We start from the raw sequence: 15655 nt of genomic DNA, 5'->3' as shown, positions 1-15655 counted from the left end.
TTAATATAAAGATGTTGACTCGTGCTGCGGAGAGCGAGACTTAAAAGATTTGCAGGCAGGACTTCAAAAGCATGACACAACAGTATTCAGATGAAGCCAAGAGGCACTGTATACAAACCAGAGCTTTTTGCTGCCAGCTTTTCGGTAGATTCTTTCAATGTGATCAGAGACTGTGCCTAATTCACACACAAAATGAGAAGAACAAACATGAAAAGGGGAGGGTTTAGACTGCACTGTAATTTTTAGCGTGTTTGATCTCACAGTGGAAGAGCTGTGTTACCTGTTATGGCAAAAAAAAACCTGAAAGGGTTTGCAGGGCAATTCCAAGAGTAACGGAATCAAGCATATTATCACATCTTCTATGACAGTAGCCCTAAGCACATTTTCAAGTTGATATTTTATATACCCACTGGCAAGAGTACATTTCCTACTATTAAGTCATATTTTTTACAAAGCCCTGAGATATTATAGATAGTTTCTAAAATGTGCAAAATACTTCAGTAACGGAATCAGAACTTTTGGAAATCATTTCTTTTGAACAAATAGTTTGAGAGAGCAAAGGGATGGCAAAGAAAGTAGTTACAGGAGCAAGAATTTTGATATACATTATAAACACTTCCAAAGATAAATTAATGAATCTTATTAGCTCATTTAGCTTATCAATGAAGTTTGCTTGACTTTTTTCAAACTTATTCAGGAAATGGGCCAGATTCCCTTCAGTGTCTTTTGGGATTAGGCCAAACCCTTCAGACTGGTTTTCTCTTCCTGTGCAAAAACATGTGGCAGGAAAGAGCCACATGGGGAGAGAGGTCACTACCAGGCCCACTGAAATCTGCTGGGGAGATGACCCTGAATGTCCCCTACACACAGGGGCCCAGTTCAGACATAATGCGGAACCATGGGTCTAATGGACCTGCGGTTCCACCTGCTCTGTACCCTGTCTACATTCAGATGACAGAGAGTGCTGCCTCTCTGCAACCAGCAAGACTGCAGAGAGGTGGGGGATCTGGCTGTTCAGGCTTCCTTCTTGACAGAAGGACAGCCCGCACAGCCAATCGGGCTTCCTCCCTCAACTCTGGTTCCGTGGGGCCCAAACTACATTCAGATGTAATGCTGGTGCCACAAAACCAGAGTTAAGGGCAGCAAAACTCCACTCTGACCAAAGGTTCAGAGTGGAGTTGGGTGAGGAAAACCATTTGTTTGCCAAATTGGGACACACGGCTTTGGAAACCAGAGGTGAAGGGACCTCCGGTTCCTATTTCGTCTGAATTCGGCCATGGTCTCAACCAGCTCTGTTCCTGGCCAGGAAGGAAGCTAAGGTCCTGGAGGCTGAAGGAGTATCCTAGCTACCTGGCTGCATTGGCATCTGCTGCTTGTTCTGGGGTAGAGGTATGAGCGAGAATTCTTTAAGCAATGGAAGCCTTCTAAAATATTTAATTCAAGCTATGGGACCCTAATATGCTACAAATATATATTGGCTTGACATTTTGCTGTAAAGTCCCAGTATGGTCAATGAAAGGAAGAACAAGAAATGGGGGGGGGGGCAAATACCCGTTATCCCTTAGAGTTCATCCCTGCACATGTCAATTGATTTTCCTTCTTGTTCTTCTTAATGGGATCTCTCTCTCTCTCTCTCTCTCTCTCTCTCCCTCCCCACTCTCTACTGGGCTGCCTCTAACGACATCCAGGTATTATATTTATATATAAAAGCAGCTCAAACCCACCTTCTACCTTCATCGTATTGTCTCAGAGAAAAGCTAGTTCTCCTCAAAGGGCATGCTCAGAATTCTAAAAAGGCAACATATGGCATGCAAACAATTTAAAAGAGTTAATACATTTAACGGTTCATTCCACTCTACGGTGTACGGATGCATGTTTCCCATTTAAAACAGAAAGTGCTTTAATGGAGAGGAAAATAGCAACACAACCTCCTGCCTGCAAGTCCATTATTCATGTTCATCAAATAGAGGTGCAAAATTGCATCCTCGCAATCATACCTTCCTTGGTGATGAAATGTGGGCCTTCTCTTTGGAGCAAAATGTTCAGCAGAATGGCTTGACTGGCGAGGCAGCTGCAATCCTGACAAGGAGGAGCCATCAAAAGTACATGAATCAGTGTAGAAACAGCAAGTGTTGACATTTTAAAAAATAACACTGCTCCAATGCATATGGACAGGGGCGGTCCTTTCATGAGGCAAGGCGAGACAATCGCCTCTGGTGGCAGGCTATTGGGGCCGCAGCAGGATGGAAAAATGCCCCCTGCTGTTTCCATCAGAGCAGGTCTTCAGAATGATTGGTACTTGCAATATTTGTACTCCTTGCAAAGCTTGTAAGAAGTACAAGAAGAGAACGCCTTCTTGGCTTGGGTCCAAGGCGTTTAAGAGAACGCTTTCTTCTTCTTCATAAACCCTGCCACCTTTAAGATCCTCAGGGGAGGTCCGGTTGTGGTTGCCACCAGCGCAATTGGTGGCGACTCAAAATCGGGCCTTTTCTATGATTGCCCTGGGACTTTGAAATGCAGAACGTGCTCCCTAATAAAACTAGAGTCTCACCTTCTCTGGATATACCTGTTTAATCAGGCTTTTACTCTGCAGTTTTAAAGTTGTACACTTAGAGTTTTATCTGTGTTTTAAATTGGTTTGATTATGTTAATGTTTTTATTCTTGTTATGTTTTAACTGGTAAACCGCCTGGAGAGTTTTACCTGGGGAGGTATAAAAACTAAGATAGATAGATAGATAGATAGATAGATAGATAGATAGATAGATAGATAGATAGAAAGGAAGGCAGGCAGGAGGCTGCTGGCTACCTTCCCTCCTCCCTGTCTCCCACATCCCCTTTAAAGTGTGCAAGAATCAGTTCTGAAAGGGGGCTGGCCTCCCCCAGCGCCATGGGGCAAGGCAGCATTTGATACCTCACACCAAATGACTGCAGTACGCTGGACCAGCGGTGTTCTCTGTGCCAGATGTTGCTGACTGCAACTCCCAGCATGCTTTGCCAAAGGCCAATGCAGCTGGGAATGGCCATCCCTGTATAGTGAAGCAGTGTACAAAATTCTGCTCCTTCTGAAATGTCTTCTATTTCTCTATGGAAATACTGCTCCTCTCCATCAAAGAGAAATATGATGACTGTTGGTTGATGCAATAAGGTGTTGGATTAACAGCATCCCATATCATTCATACTTCCCAAATGTTCTAACTAGGAGGAGAGTTAGTCCAGTGGTGGTGAGCGTGAATCGTCTCCTTTGCTAAGCAAGGTCTGCCTTGGTTTGCATTTGGGTGGGTGATTACATGTGAGCGCTGAGATAGTCCCCTTAGGGGATGGGGCCATAGCTCACAGGTAGAGCACCTGCATGCATGCAAAAGTTCCCCGGTTCAATCCCTGGCAGCATCTCCAGGTAGGGCTGGGAAAGACTCCTGCCTGAAACCTTGGAGAGCCACTGCCAGTCAGAGTAGACAGTACTGAGTGAGATGGACCAACGCTGACTCTGTATAAGGCAGCTTCCAAGGTTCCTATCTTTTTTGAGGAAGGGTGATACCAAGGCATATTCAATGAATGCAACTGTCATAAAGTGTCTGTGTGCCTGTTGGCAGACTAGTTGCTTGCACTGCTTCTGTTTTGGTTTTTGCTGATCTGTGCTTCTGTTGCATTTCAGATTGTGTTATTGGTTTTCTTGGATCGTGTTTGCTTTGTAGAGAAAGGCAGAATACACATTTTGGAAAATAAACAATGCCTTTGTTAAAACAAAATCATCTTCAGCAAGTTGCATGTGTCTAGAGAAAAGAACAGAGGGTTCCCTATAACTTCAGTTTCTCCTGTATGCTTACATTCAGTTTCTGGAGAATCTCATAAGTCGGCCGGTTTTTCCAGTCATTGGCAATGATATCTGGCTGCTGTTCCAGTTCAGTGACATTTGGCGTGCTGGTTTGTCTCTTGACTTTTGAATGTTTTGGGAGATTGAGCTCTTCAAAACTCTTGAATTCCGGAGGCCTACAGGAAGAAACAATTGAAGTCTCCAAAATCCAGCACAAGTTTTAATGAGCAACTTTTGAAATTTGATTTTGAATTTTGCACACACAAAAAGGAACATCTGGAAAGGGGTTTTTGGATGCTTTGGGTAACCTTATTAATGTTTTATAGAAATTTGATTTCAAGTATACGCACTCTTCCGTTTCACTGATTCTTAGGAAATCCAGTTGTTCAACCACGGCTCCAGAAATTATGGTCTGAAATGGAGGAGAGAAGAACGAGAGAGAGAATAAATGTTCTGCAATGATATAATTGTTTGATTTTAATATGGTTTTTAAGTTGTTAATATTAATTTTAATTGTATTGTAACTGTTGTTTTGCACACGGCCTGGAGACCAAATGTTTAGGCAGTATTAAAATGTAATAATAAATGAAATAAAAAATTCAAACTCTGTCTACAGGATAACCCAAGATTAATAACTCAGTGGGGTATATAGAACCTACATCCTGCTGATGTATTGTCTACACAGACAGGCAGCAGCTTCTCCATGGTTTCAGGCAGGAGTCTTTCCCTCTGGTTCAGTCAGTGACTGAACATGTACATGGCCAAAAACCACACATCTCCCAGGTAGCCTTTCAGCACAGCTACAGGTCACACAGTTGAAGGCAAGAGAAGAAGAGGACAACCAGCAGAAAGGTGGATGGACTCGATTACGACAGCAATGAAGGCACCATGGAGAGACCTTAAAGGCCAAGTTGGAGACAGATCATCCTGGAGAAAATATCTATGTGGTCGCTAGGAGTTGACACCAAATTGATGGCAATCAATCAATCAATCAATCAATCAATCAATCAATCGGTATACACACCTGAGGATTAAACACGGGAGCTTCTGCATGCAAACAAATGCTCTACCATGAAGCTACGGCCCCATCCCCTAAGGAGAATATCTGGCAGCAGACAGTGCTCACATGTAGTCACCCATCCAAATGCAGGCCAGAGCAGACCCAGTTTTGCAAAGGGGATAATTCATGCTCGTTGCTGCAAGACCAGAATCCTATTGACACATTATATTCCACACTCATTTGAGTGTACAGTGTACACAGGTATAGATCTGTACACAGGTACAATTATTCATGTGCTATGTTGAGCACAGGTACAGCAGTACCTTTCCCATCTGTTCTATGCATTTGAAGGACCTGTACCTACATTCACTTTTAAATGAATGCAGGTATAATCATTCACACAAAAACAGGTTCGAATGTACAGACATCTGTACACTCGTACAAATTAACATCTGAATAGTTCTGGTGCTATCTTGGAAGCTTTGACCATCCTCTAGATACCTTCGAGAAAATGACTCCATCTATTTTCTTTCTTCTAATGACATTCTGTACTACAGATAGCAGAACATACATCTATGGTTTTATCAGGCCTTTTCGGGTCTAAAGGTCCTGTTTTCTCCTTCCAGGTGAATTCTCCAAACAAATATTTATGTTCTACCCAAGAACAATGCTCCACTTTCTTTTATTAATATTTTATTTGGTGAGCCCATATTTTGCTATTTAATTCATCAAATATTCATATATGACTTTTAGGGGGGAAAATATTTCACTGAAGCACTTTTTTAGAAGTCTGTTTTAGAAACACCTTCCCAGTTGCAAAGAAAAGAAAGAGATACAAAGGCAGGGGAACTCTGAACTTCTATCATAAAATAGATTTTGGTAGCAGACCCACAACAGGAGACAGAGTTAAGCGGACTATGAAGATACAGTTGTCTGATTTGTTTTTATTATTGCTGATGTTGCTCTTCTCTGTTTAACTTGTATAATCCCCTTGAGCATAAGTGATGATAAAAAAATTATAGGCTGCAAATGTGAAAATTATTACAGCTAGGACAAGGAACCTTATAAATTTTGCAGCCGAAACGGACGGAAATATTTCTATGCAAATATCACAAGCAAAGATTATGCAGTTCTTCCATGAATTAGCATCTAAAATCCTAACTTTCTCTCTCTCCCTCTCTCTCTATCCTGCCATATGCATACAAATACAGAAGCTCAAAGTAAATTATGAACATATAGCATATATTACTTTAATAGAGAATGTATTATCGGCACTGCACAGTCTCAATCGTCCAGAGTTTGCTTCTCACTATAATGAACTGGACGATATCCAAAGGATGACAGAGGATTAATTTAGGAAATTAATGTTGAAACATTTGCAAAAGGAAACACCGCCTTATTAAACTTGAGAAATGTGGGGCTCAGAGGTCAGGTCGATCATGCCAAGAAGGCTTCAAGAACCAGTTCAAGAGTCCAAGCGGAGGGTTTTGCAGTCCCTGACCTGCACAGCAGTAGATTCAAGTGCTCATGTTTTTCTTTGAAGACAAGGGGTTTTAAAAAGAAAGTACAGTAAGAAAAGAAAACCAGGGAAGCAGGTATCAAAAAAAGAAAGAAAAGAGAAAAGATACAGGCTGGTTTCTGTGTCAGCCAAAAAGGACTTGGCTGGCATCCTTATGAAGCACTTATGTAATGAGCAAAGTTGGGCTAGCGCAGAAAGATGGCATCAGTGTGTTAAAAAAAACCCCAGGGACACGTGAAATTGCTAGGGGTGTGCACGAACCTCACTCGAATGGATTCGAATTAGAATCTTAACTGGAATTGATTTGAGATCAAAACCACTGAATAGAGTGGAGATTCAACAAATCAATTTGAATTCGCCCAGTCGAATCAACTTTGGCCATATGTGACCAATGTTGGCCGAATTCGATTTGACTGTGGGCAAATTCGAATTGATTAGATCGAATCTCCACTCTATTCAATGGCTTTGAGCTTGAATTGATTTGAGTTAGATTCAAGTGGGATTCATGCACGTCCTTAGAAATTGCACTAAAGTTTCATTTAAAATTCAGAAGTGCCAAGGCTGCACATTATTGTGGAAGCACCCTTGCAGTAGCGCCAAGCACAGAGCTCTGACAGGGTACACGGGTCCCAAAAACCTCCATGGCCTCCAAGGCCTCTCCACTCGCCCGCTGACACAGTTCTCCTCCCCACAGTGCCATGCCACCCTGCCCATCCCCAGCAGTGTGCTCCTGAACACTACCACTGTTTTCTGCCCATCTCCAGTGGCGTCGCATGGCTGGTGGTGGAGAGCGCTAGCACCAGTACCACCACTGGGAGAGTGAGCATGCCAACGCCAGGTTTGGAAGCATACTGTTGCCACAGGGGACTGCCTATGAGAACATGGGTCACCTGTGCCCTCCCTACGCCGCTGTGTAGTGCAACACCAGCTTCCAGACTTTGCTCAGCTAGCTGGCACAACAACCTAGCTAGCCACCACTGAGTGAGGGCGTGCAGTGCACCCAAACCACGTGATTGCTGCCTCCCCTTGCCCATGCCCCCCGCGGGTGCTTGCCATCACCACCATGCAGTCACCAGGCCCCAATCCCAGTGAGAACAGGTGACCCATTTAAGCTGCCCTCTTCTCGCTGTAGTAGGGACGAACACAGCTCAGTAGGTAGGCAGGCAGCAAGTGGTGAGTGAAGGAGGTTGGAGGGTGAACAATGGGGCAAGCAGAAGGGGGGAACACCAGATTTCAGCCCCCAGGCCACCTCCATCCTTACTAGGCCCATGTTTGTGAGGCAAACTGTGATGGCGTCTACAACAATGTGCAGTCAAGTATTCAGCTTTTGGGTTACCCTTTCTTTGAGATGGGGGGAAACGAGACAAAAACCAAGAACATCTGCATCATACAAAGCTCCAACCATAAAAGAGATATTGATAAAAACTAGCCCAGAGCCAAGGTGACTTTAAAGGGTGGGAGGGGAAGCTTATCTTTTCTTCTAAAAACACCCTTCATGAATAAGAAATACAACATAAACAGACACCATTGTCAATGAGATAACACATTCTTCTAAAAGGCGTATTAATTATTAAGAAAATCTTTATGGAAAGGCAATGAGCAAGGAGAGCAACTGTCCTCTGAGGACGATGAAATCGCCCAACTTTGAAAGATCACCCAAGGACATGCTTTGAAGAATATATCTGAGAAAATGCCCATGTGACAGCATGTCTTTATAATCATACAAAATGTTACTTAAAAACCCATGCAAATTTCCCTACCTAGTTTTTAAAACAAAAAACAAAAAACACCCAACCACAGATATTTCATCATAATAGAAGGAAAATAACTGAAGTCAACAGGACTACCTAGTTGAGACATGGGTGGATCTTCGGCCTCATAGGACCTACTTGCATTTTTACCTAGAACCCTGAGGTCAACCAGTTGAGGCCAGGTGCAAAATGAAGGTTCAGGAGTATAGGTGGGTGGAGTCAGATTTTAAAAAATGGTGGCATGGGGGCAGAGCCAGTAGCTTCCTGAATCTCATTACCATACCGTACATTGAGATGACCTGCACATGCAAGTCCAAATCTACATCTGTATTACTATACATCAAGAAAGAGGAGAGGAGAGGAGAGGAGAGGAGAGCAGAGGAGAGAAAAAGGAAAAGGGAAAGAAAAGAAAAGGAGGGAGGGAGGAAGGAAGGGATGAGATGATTGTTATCATCATTTTTGTTAAGCAATTGAGAATGAGATACCTTGGCTACTCCAAACCACCCAGAGATCCAAAAAGGCAGCAGAGAGGAAGGCAGAGAATTTATTTACTGCCCAGTATATTTAGCTCCCCCACCCCACCAGTGCCCAGGATCCCATGCAGGTAAATAACCACATGTCCTGCTCCCACCACTAAGCTGGCTGCTACATATGAGCATCAGCCACTGCACAGTTGGTTGCCTTCACAGGTTGCCAGGCAGTGGTGGAAGCTTCTACCGGGCATTAAAGACGTCCTCCGCCTTGCACTCCACCCCTCCTGCCCCAGCCTCTACTCATCACCACTGCCTACCAGTAGATCCCTACCTATATTTTGGCCACACTTGACGTTGCCTGCTGGTTCATATATTTTCAGGTTGTGTCCACATCTAGACTTATCCCTTCCAATTTCCAAAAAGTCACAGTAATGGTATTTTATGTGGCAATGATCCATCATTGGACATTTGAAAGACCAACATACCTGCAGCCTGTCCACATGAACCTTCACTCCACCAATAACTCCTTTCCTAAAGGCGGCCAGCATATCTAGTATTGGGCTGAACCTGCTTCCCCTAATGAATGGAAAACAAAAAGCGTCAGTGTTACGAACCCGGAAAGGCTTATTGCAGGAATGTTGGGCACATTTTGATCTGTAAGTCCTACCTGCTCGTCCTGCCTCTCAATACCAGAACAGGTGAGCAAAACAGCAGGAGAGAGGGCATGCCCTCACCTCTTGCTTGTGGGCTTCCCAGAGGCAACTGGTGGGCCATTGTGTAAAACAGGAAACTGGACTAGATAGGCATTGGGCCTGATCCAGCAGGGCTCTTCTTATGTTCTTACCTTATGTTATCCTCCCGAATCAAGAGAAGGAACAATGGGCGACCGTGCATTTTCCAGTACTGCTTAATGAACTGCAAAGCGTTCTATGGGGACACATAGAAAACAATGGATTGGTGTCTTGTGTGCGGAGGGGAGATGGTGCAAATACAATATTGTGATTACAACACATGTAATGAGGGGGGGGGGAAACAGCCAGGAAAACAAACCAATGGATCATAGAACAAATCAATCCAGAATTTTCACTCGAGGCACAAATGACCAGGCTCAAACTATCATATTTCAGACACATTATGCAAAGACCCAGCTACCTTGAGAGGCCATAATGCTGGGGAAAGTTGAAGGAAAGAGAAGAAGAGGACGACCAGCAGCAAGGTGGATGGACTCGATGACGACAGCAATGAAGGCACCACTGAGAGACCTTAAAGGCCAAGTTGCAGACAGATCATCCTGGAGAGAATCTATCTATGTGGTTGCTATGAGTTGACATCAACTTGACGGCACTCAATCAATCAATCAATCAATCAATCAATCAATCAATCAGGAATATAAGGAAGCTGCCTCATATCGAATCAGACCATTGGTCCCTCTCACTCAGTATTGTCTACACCAGGGATGGAACTACAACTCCCCAAATCCCCAGCCACAATAAATTTTGGCTGGGGATAATGGGAGTTGTAGTTCAACAACAGAGGGAGAGCCAAGGTTGCCTACCCTGGTCCACACTGATTGGCAGCAGCTCTCCAAGGTTCCAGGCAGAAGTCTTTCCCAGCTCTACTTGGAGATGCTGCCAAGGAGTGAATCTGGGACCTTCTACATACAACCAGATTCTCAACCACTGAGCTACAGCCCCATCCCCTAGCAAATTAAGAAGTATCTGTTTTTCACATCTCACAGAAGTATTCATGGATTCATCCTCCATCCATATATATTTCCCCATCCCTTTCAGTGCTCTCAGTTATTGCACTTTTAGAGCTGTGCGTTAAATTCTAAATTTAATAGTTTACAACGCTTATACTGGGTTATTACTACCACACTTTGCTGTGATTTGGATTGCAATTTAACACCCCACTGAACGTCCTTTATCAACCACCATCTGCCTTCTCTAGAGTTGTCACCATGATTCATTACTTTCCCATCATGAAGTGATTCGTGACTTTTCTGGGCTGGAAATATGCATCTCAAGGGCTTTGATGAAGCACTGTGACCCCTGAATTCTTCTCCATCTCAGGACTCCAGCTAACTGAGCAAGAGGAACCTTGAGCAAGTAGTGATTCTCTTTATTTAGCAGGGGGAGAGCAACTGGCCCTATCCATCCCCAGCACAGCATCCCTCCAGTGGCTGTTGTTGGTGTTTATATTATGTTTCTTTTTTTAGACTGTGACCCCTTTGGGGACCAGGAGCCTGTCTGTCTGTCTGTCTGTCTGTCTGTCTATCTATCTAAACTGCTTTGGGAAATTTTGTTGAAAAGTGGTATATAAATATTTGTTGTATTCATCATATTCGTATTTTAATCCAAGTCAAATAATCCTCTGCCTTGGCTTTCAACCCAACGCTTAACTAGATGTCAGTAAACCTCAGGAAAACTACATTTCCCCGATCTATTTGTGCCTGGCATGCTACACAGCAACAAACCCAGAGTGGGAGGTGGACGCGAGAATAGACCTTCTTCAGTTTATTCCTTCTTCTCACATGTTGCTGACGTAGCAGCCAGGTAAGAAGTGGAAGGGGACCGGGACAAAGAGTTTGAATGATCGCGGGTGGGAAGAGTTGGTTGTGTGGTGAGGAGGAAAGGAAATAGACCACATAATATCCCCAGGCAGAAGCACAGTGGGGTCCAAATCTATTTGGACTTTTGATTATAACAAGCTGATGATGATTTGGACATTTGATTGTACCAAGTGGGGGGGGGGAGACAAATACATAGGAGCATAGGAAGCTGCCATATACCGAGTCAGACCCCTGGTCCATCTAGCTCAGTAAATTTGTTTACACTGACTATCAGCGGCTTCTCCAAAGGCAGGAGTCTTTCTGAGCATTGTAAGATATTTCTCTTAGTCCCTTGCTGATTGAGGAAAGCGGCACCTTTTGAATGTGGTGGTTTTCTTTATCAAGCAGCGGGGGAGAGCAACTGGCCCTACCCAACCCCAGCACAGCATCTCTCCAGTGGCTGCTGGTGGTGTCTATCTTATGTTTCTTTTGGAGATTGTGAGCCCTTTGGGGACAGGGATCCATCTTTATTTATTCATTTTTCTTTCTCTATGAAAACTGCTTTGGGAATTTTTGTCGAAAAGCAGTATATAGATATTCTTCGTAGTAGTAGCAGCAGCAGCAGCAGCAGCAGCAGTAGTAGTAGCAGCAGTACCTGAAGATGCTGCCAGGGATGGAACCTAAGATCTTCTGCATGCAATTATGTAGATGTTCTACCACTGTGTTGCAGCCCCATCCCCTTAGGGCAGGGATCCTCAACGTCGGGCCCCCAGATGTTATTGGACTTCAACTCCCATAATCCCCAACCAAAGGTCACTGGGGCTTGGGATTATGGGAGTTGAAGTCCACTAACATCTGGGGGCCCAACGTTGAGGATCCCTGCCCTAAGGGGAATATCTTACAGAGCTCACATGCAGCCTCCCATTCAAATGCAAACCAGGGAAGTCCCTGCTTAGCAAAGGGGACATTTCATGCTTGCTACCAGTTCCCCTGCCATAGAGACATACATACCTTAATGTCATCAATAAGCATCATAACATCCTGAGACATGTAGAAATCACTCAGATCAAAGATTATTGGGTAGCAAACCACAGTCTTGCCCAGGATTCGATAAATCTATAGAAGGAGAACTCGATATAGTCAATGTCTTTTTTACACAGAGCACTGACAACCAAATTTGTGTTCTGACGGGAGAGGAAAATTCACATTCTATTTTATAATTAAACCCCGTCATGGATAAGCACTGTCTTAATTCATTAGGAACGTGAAAAAAATCATGCAGAAGCAACAAGGATTTCTCAGGCTCAGTAAGGACTAACACATTTCCTGTGGCATAAGCCTACATTAGCAAAAGAAAAAAAAATATTAAATATGCACCTGAAAAGTCGATCAGGAGCATTACAAAGGAGGGCATGTGAATTTTAACAGTCTTTGAAGGATTTTTAAAATATATTAAAAAGTGCATATAGTAAACCTGAATAATCTTTATTGGCTTCCCAAGTTTAGAGAGCAATTTGGACTGCCTCTCCACTGTGTATAAGAACTACAGCTGGGCAGCACAAATTGGGGCCCCCAGCTCTTGTTGGACTCCAACTCCCACCATCCCTGACTATTGGCCACTGTGGCAGGGTGTGTGTGTTTGATGGTTGTTGTAGGACAACAGCAGCTGGAGAGACCAGGGTGTGCCGTTCTAAAGTACAGCATGCATACAGGACAGGGATTCCACGCAAGAACCTTGGATGTTCCGAGGCAGCCGATTGGTCGGTCAGGTCTTCCCGAGAGTCCCAGTTTGTCGTTGATCCCCAGATGGAAGTAAGCCTGTAAGACACAGCAGTGCACAGTCTGAAGCATGGAAGAGTCAGTTAAAACCAGGAAAACTGAGCTGCCTTCTATTGAGTTAGGGCTGAGATGAAATGCCAGCCCAATTTTGCCATCCTTATTATTATTATTATTATTATTATTATTATTATTATTATTATTATTATTATTATTATTATTTTAATATCACCAAAGACTTATGTCTATCTAAGAGAGCGCCTTCTTTTACATGATCCCCACCGCACCTTAAGATCATCTGAGGGGGTCCGTCTCCAGTTGCCACCGGTTCGTCTGGTGGCGACGCAGAGGCGGGCCTTCTCTGTAGCGGCTCCTGGGCTGTGGAATGCACTCCCGGCAGAAACTCGTAATTTGAGATCATTGCCGTCCTTCAGGAGAGCCCTTAAAACCTACCTATTTGGCCTGGCCTGCCAGGGCTTTAAATGATTAACTGTTTCAAATTGCTTTAAATTGTTGCCCTGATTTTAAAGGCTTTTAGCTGTTTTATTGGTTTTATTGTGCTTTAATAGTTTGATTTTAATTGCCAATTTGTTTTAATTGTTTATATCATGCTGTGAACCACCCTGAGCCATTTTGGAAGGGCGGTATAGAAATCTAATTAATTAATTAATTAATTAATATTGCAAGCCGCACAATTGGAGAGCGGTTCTGGACATTTTCCAAAATCCCATTCCCAGGGGAAATTTCCATTTCCCCTGCTGAGTAGAGAGGCACCTTTTTGGAAGTAGTGATTGTCTTTATTGAGCAGGGTGGAGAGCAACCGGCCCTCTCCATCCCCAGCACAGCATCCCTCTAGTGGCTGTGGCTGGTGTCTATCTTATATTGCTTTTTTAAGATTGTGAGCCCTTTGGGGACAGGGAGCCATTTTATTTATTTATTTATATCTATGTAAACTGCTTTGGGAACTTTTTTTTAAAAATGCAGTATATACATATCCGTATTTGTATTCTGGTAAAGGTAAAGGTGAAGTGTGCCGTCAAGTCGATTTCAACTCCTGGAGCCCACAGAGTCCTGTGGTTTTCTTTGGTAGAATACGGGAGGGGTTAACCATTGCCTCCTCCCACGCAGTATGAGATGATGCCTTTCAGCATCTTCCTCTATCGCAGCTGCCCAATAAAATACCAGTGGGGATTTGAACCAGTAACCTTCTGCTTGTTAGTCAAGCATTTTCCCACTGTGCCATTTAAGGTGACTTGTATTCGGGGGGGGGGGGGCGGGGGGACTAAAATAATGTAAACCGCCCTGAGCCATTTTTGGAAGGGCGATATACCAATCAATCAATCAATCAATCAATCAATCAAATAAATGGGGTCAACTAAAAAACCACCTATATCCCCCACAGAAGCCCTCACAGAATAATGCTACATCATAATGTAACATGATGATGTAACATGATGTGCATCATGATGTCACATGTTACATCATTATTTCCCCTAGCTGGGAGGGGAAATTATTATTTCTAGGTGAGAGGAATGGCATCCAATAGCTGTCAGCCACTGGGAGAAGCACTGCTGATATGAAACAATCTCAGTCGATTTATTGCAGTCCCAGCCCGAAGGTTGCCAGAACCTAAGGGGTATGCTCGTGGGTCAAATGGGCCATAAGCCAGAATTTGGCTTTTAAAAAGCCAAATCTGGCCACAGAGCATTTGAAACCAGCTTTCAAAGGTTTTCCTAGCCTACCTCACAGGGTTGTTGTGAGGATCAACATAACCATGTACACAGTTCTGAGCTCCTTGGAGGAAAAAGCGGGATATAAAGATAAAAATGAAATAAATAAATAAACCGGCACAAGTGGCGAGCAAAAAAGCTTTTACAATTACAGTTCTTGCGAAGGAGCCCATAGCCTGGTGGCAGAGCATCGGTGTGGCACGCAGAAGGTCCCTGGTCTGATCGTCGGCATCTCCAGGCAGGGCAGGGAACCCTGCAGAGCTGCTGCCAGTCAGTCCTGGGCTAGATAGACCAATGGTCTGACTCAGTAAACGGCAGATTCCTGTGTCCTTACGCTTGTATCTCTGACCTCCCCTCCCAAAATCTGTGCACCAAGTGCTCAGAATAAAACCTTCATCTCAGCCTTGTACTGAAGTCAGACCATCCAGCCCAGGACTGTCTGCTCTGAATGGCAGCAGCAACAGCAAATATTTATATACCGCTTTTCAACAACAACAACAAAAGGTTTCCAAAGCAGTTTACATAGAAAAATAATAAGCAAATGAGATGGATCCCTGTCTGTCCCCAAAGGGCTCACAATCTAAAAGCTCTCCAGGATCCCAGCAGAGCTCTCCAGGATCCCAGAGGATGAAGCCCTGGTCCCTGAGCACCATTCCACTCTAACGGCTATTGAGCCTGGGACCTTATGCAGATAGATGACCTACCCTCCCACTGAACTGTGGCCCTCCCTTAATTTTCAAACAACATGTTGAAGTAGGGGGCTGTTACAGCTGGCGAGAAGCTGTAAAGTCTGGAGTGACTAAACCCTGGATTCTTCTGATCATAGTGATTAGAGGCTCCTTCCGGCCAAATGAGAATATTTATGGTCTCGGAGAGAAGAGATGACAAGTGAATGTGAACCGAGGAGGGAAATGATCTGGAACACCCCCCAAAATTTTTTATAAAAGCTCACCAGCTAGTACTTCTTGCACACAAGACAGTCCCACTGAACACATTAACTCTTCGGGATCTCGCCAAGATAATCCATCTGCTGCTTCCTGGGC

The 15655-nt window shown here is 43.9% G+C and overlaps 1 protein-coding gene across 13 annotated transcripts in view; it reads right to left on the bottom strand.

Moving 5' to 3' along the window:
- Positions 1 to 15655, bottom strand: part of PHKB (phosphorylase kinase regulatory subunit beta) — a 130370-nt gene that overhangs the window by 26856 nt on the left and 87859 nt on the right. For all 13 annotated transcript variants that reach the window (XM_053270332.1, XM_053270336.1, XM_053270334.1 and 10 more), the window contains 8 exons: positions 12841 to 12924; positions 12118 to 12222; positions 9400 to 9482; positions 9041 to 9131; positions 4163 to 4224; positions 3826 to 3988; positions 1998 to 2079; positions 119 to 176 (listed from right to left, as the gene is read on the bottom strand). In XM_053270332.1, the coding sequence (XP_053126307.1) occupies positions 119 to 176; positions 1998 to 2079; positions 3826 to 3988; positions 4163 to 4224; positions 9041 to 9131; positions 9400 to 9482; positions 12118 to 12222; positions 12841 to 12924 (728 nt within the window). The remainder of the gene's footprint in view (positions 1 to 118; positions 177 to 1997; positions 2080 to 3825; positions 3989 to 4162; positions 4225 to 9040; positions 9132 to 9399; positions 9483 to 12117; positions 12223 to 12840; positions 12925 to 15655) is intronic.

The sequence above is a fragment of the Hemicordylus capensis genome, chromosome 9 (assembly GCF_027244095.1).
Source record: "Hemicordylus capensis ecotype Gifberg chromosome 9, rHemCap1.1.pri, whole genome shotgun sequence".
NCBI lineage: Eukaryota > Metazoa > Chordata > Lepidosauria > Squamata > Cordylidae > Hemicordylus > Hemicordylus capensis.
Note: the sequence above shows the minus strand (reverse complement) of the source record. Positions and strands in the feature narration are given on the sequence as shown.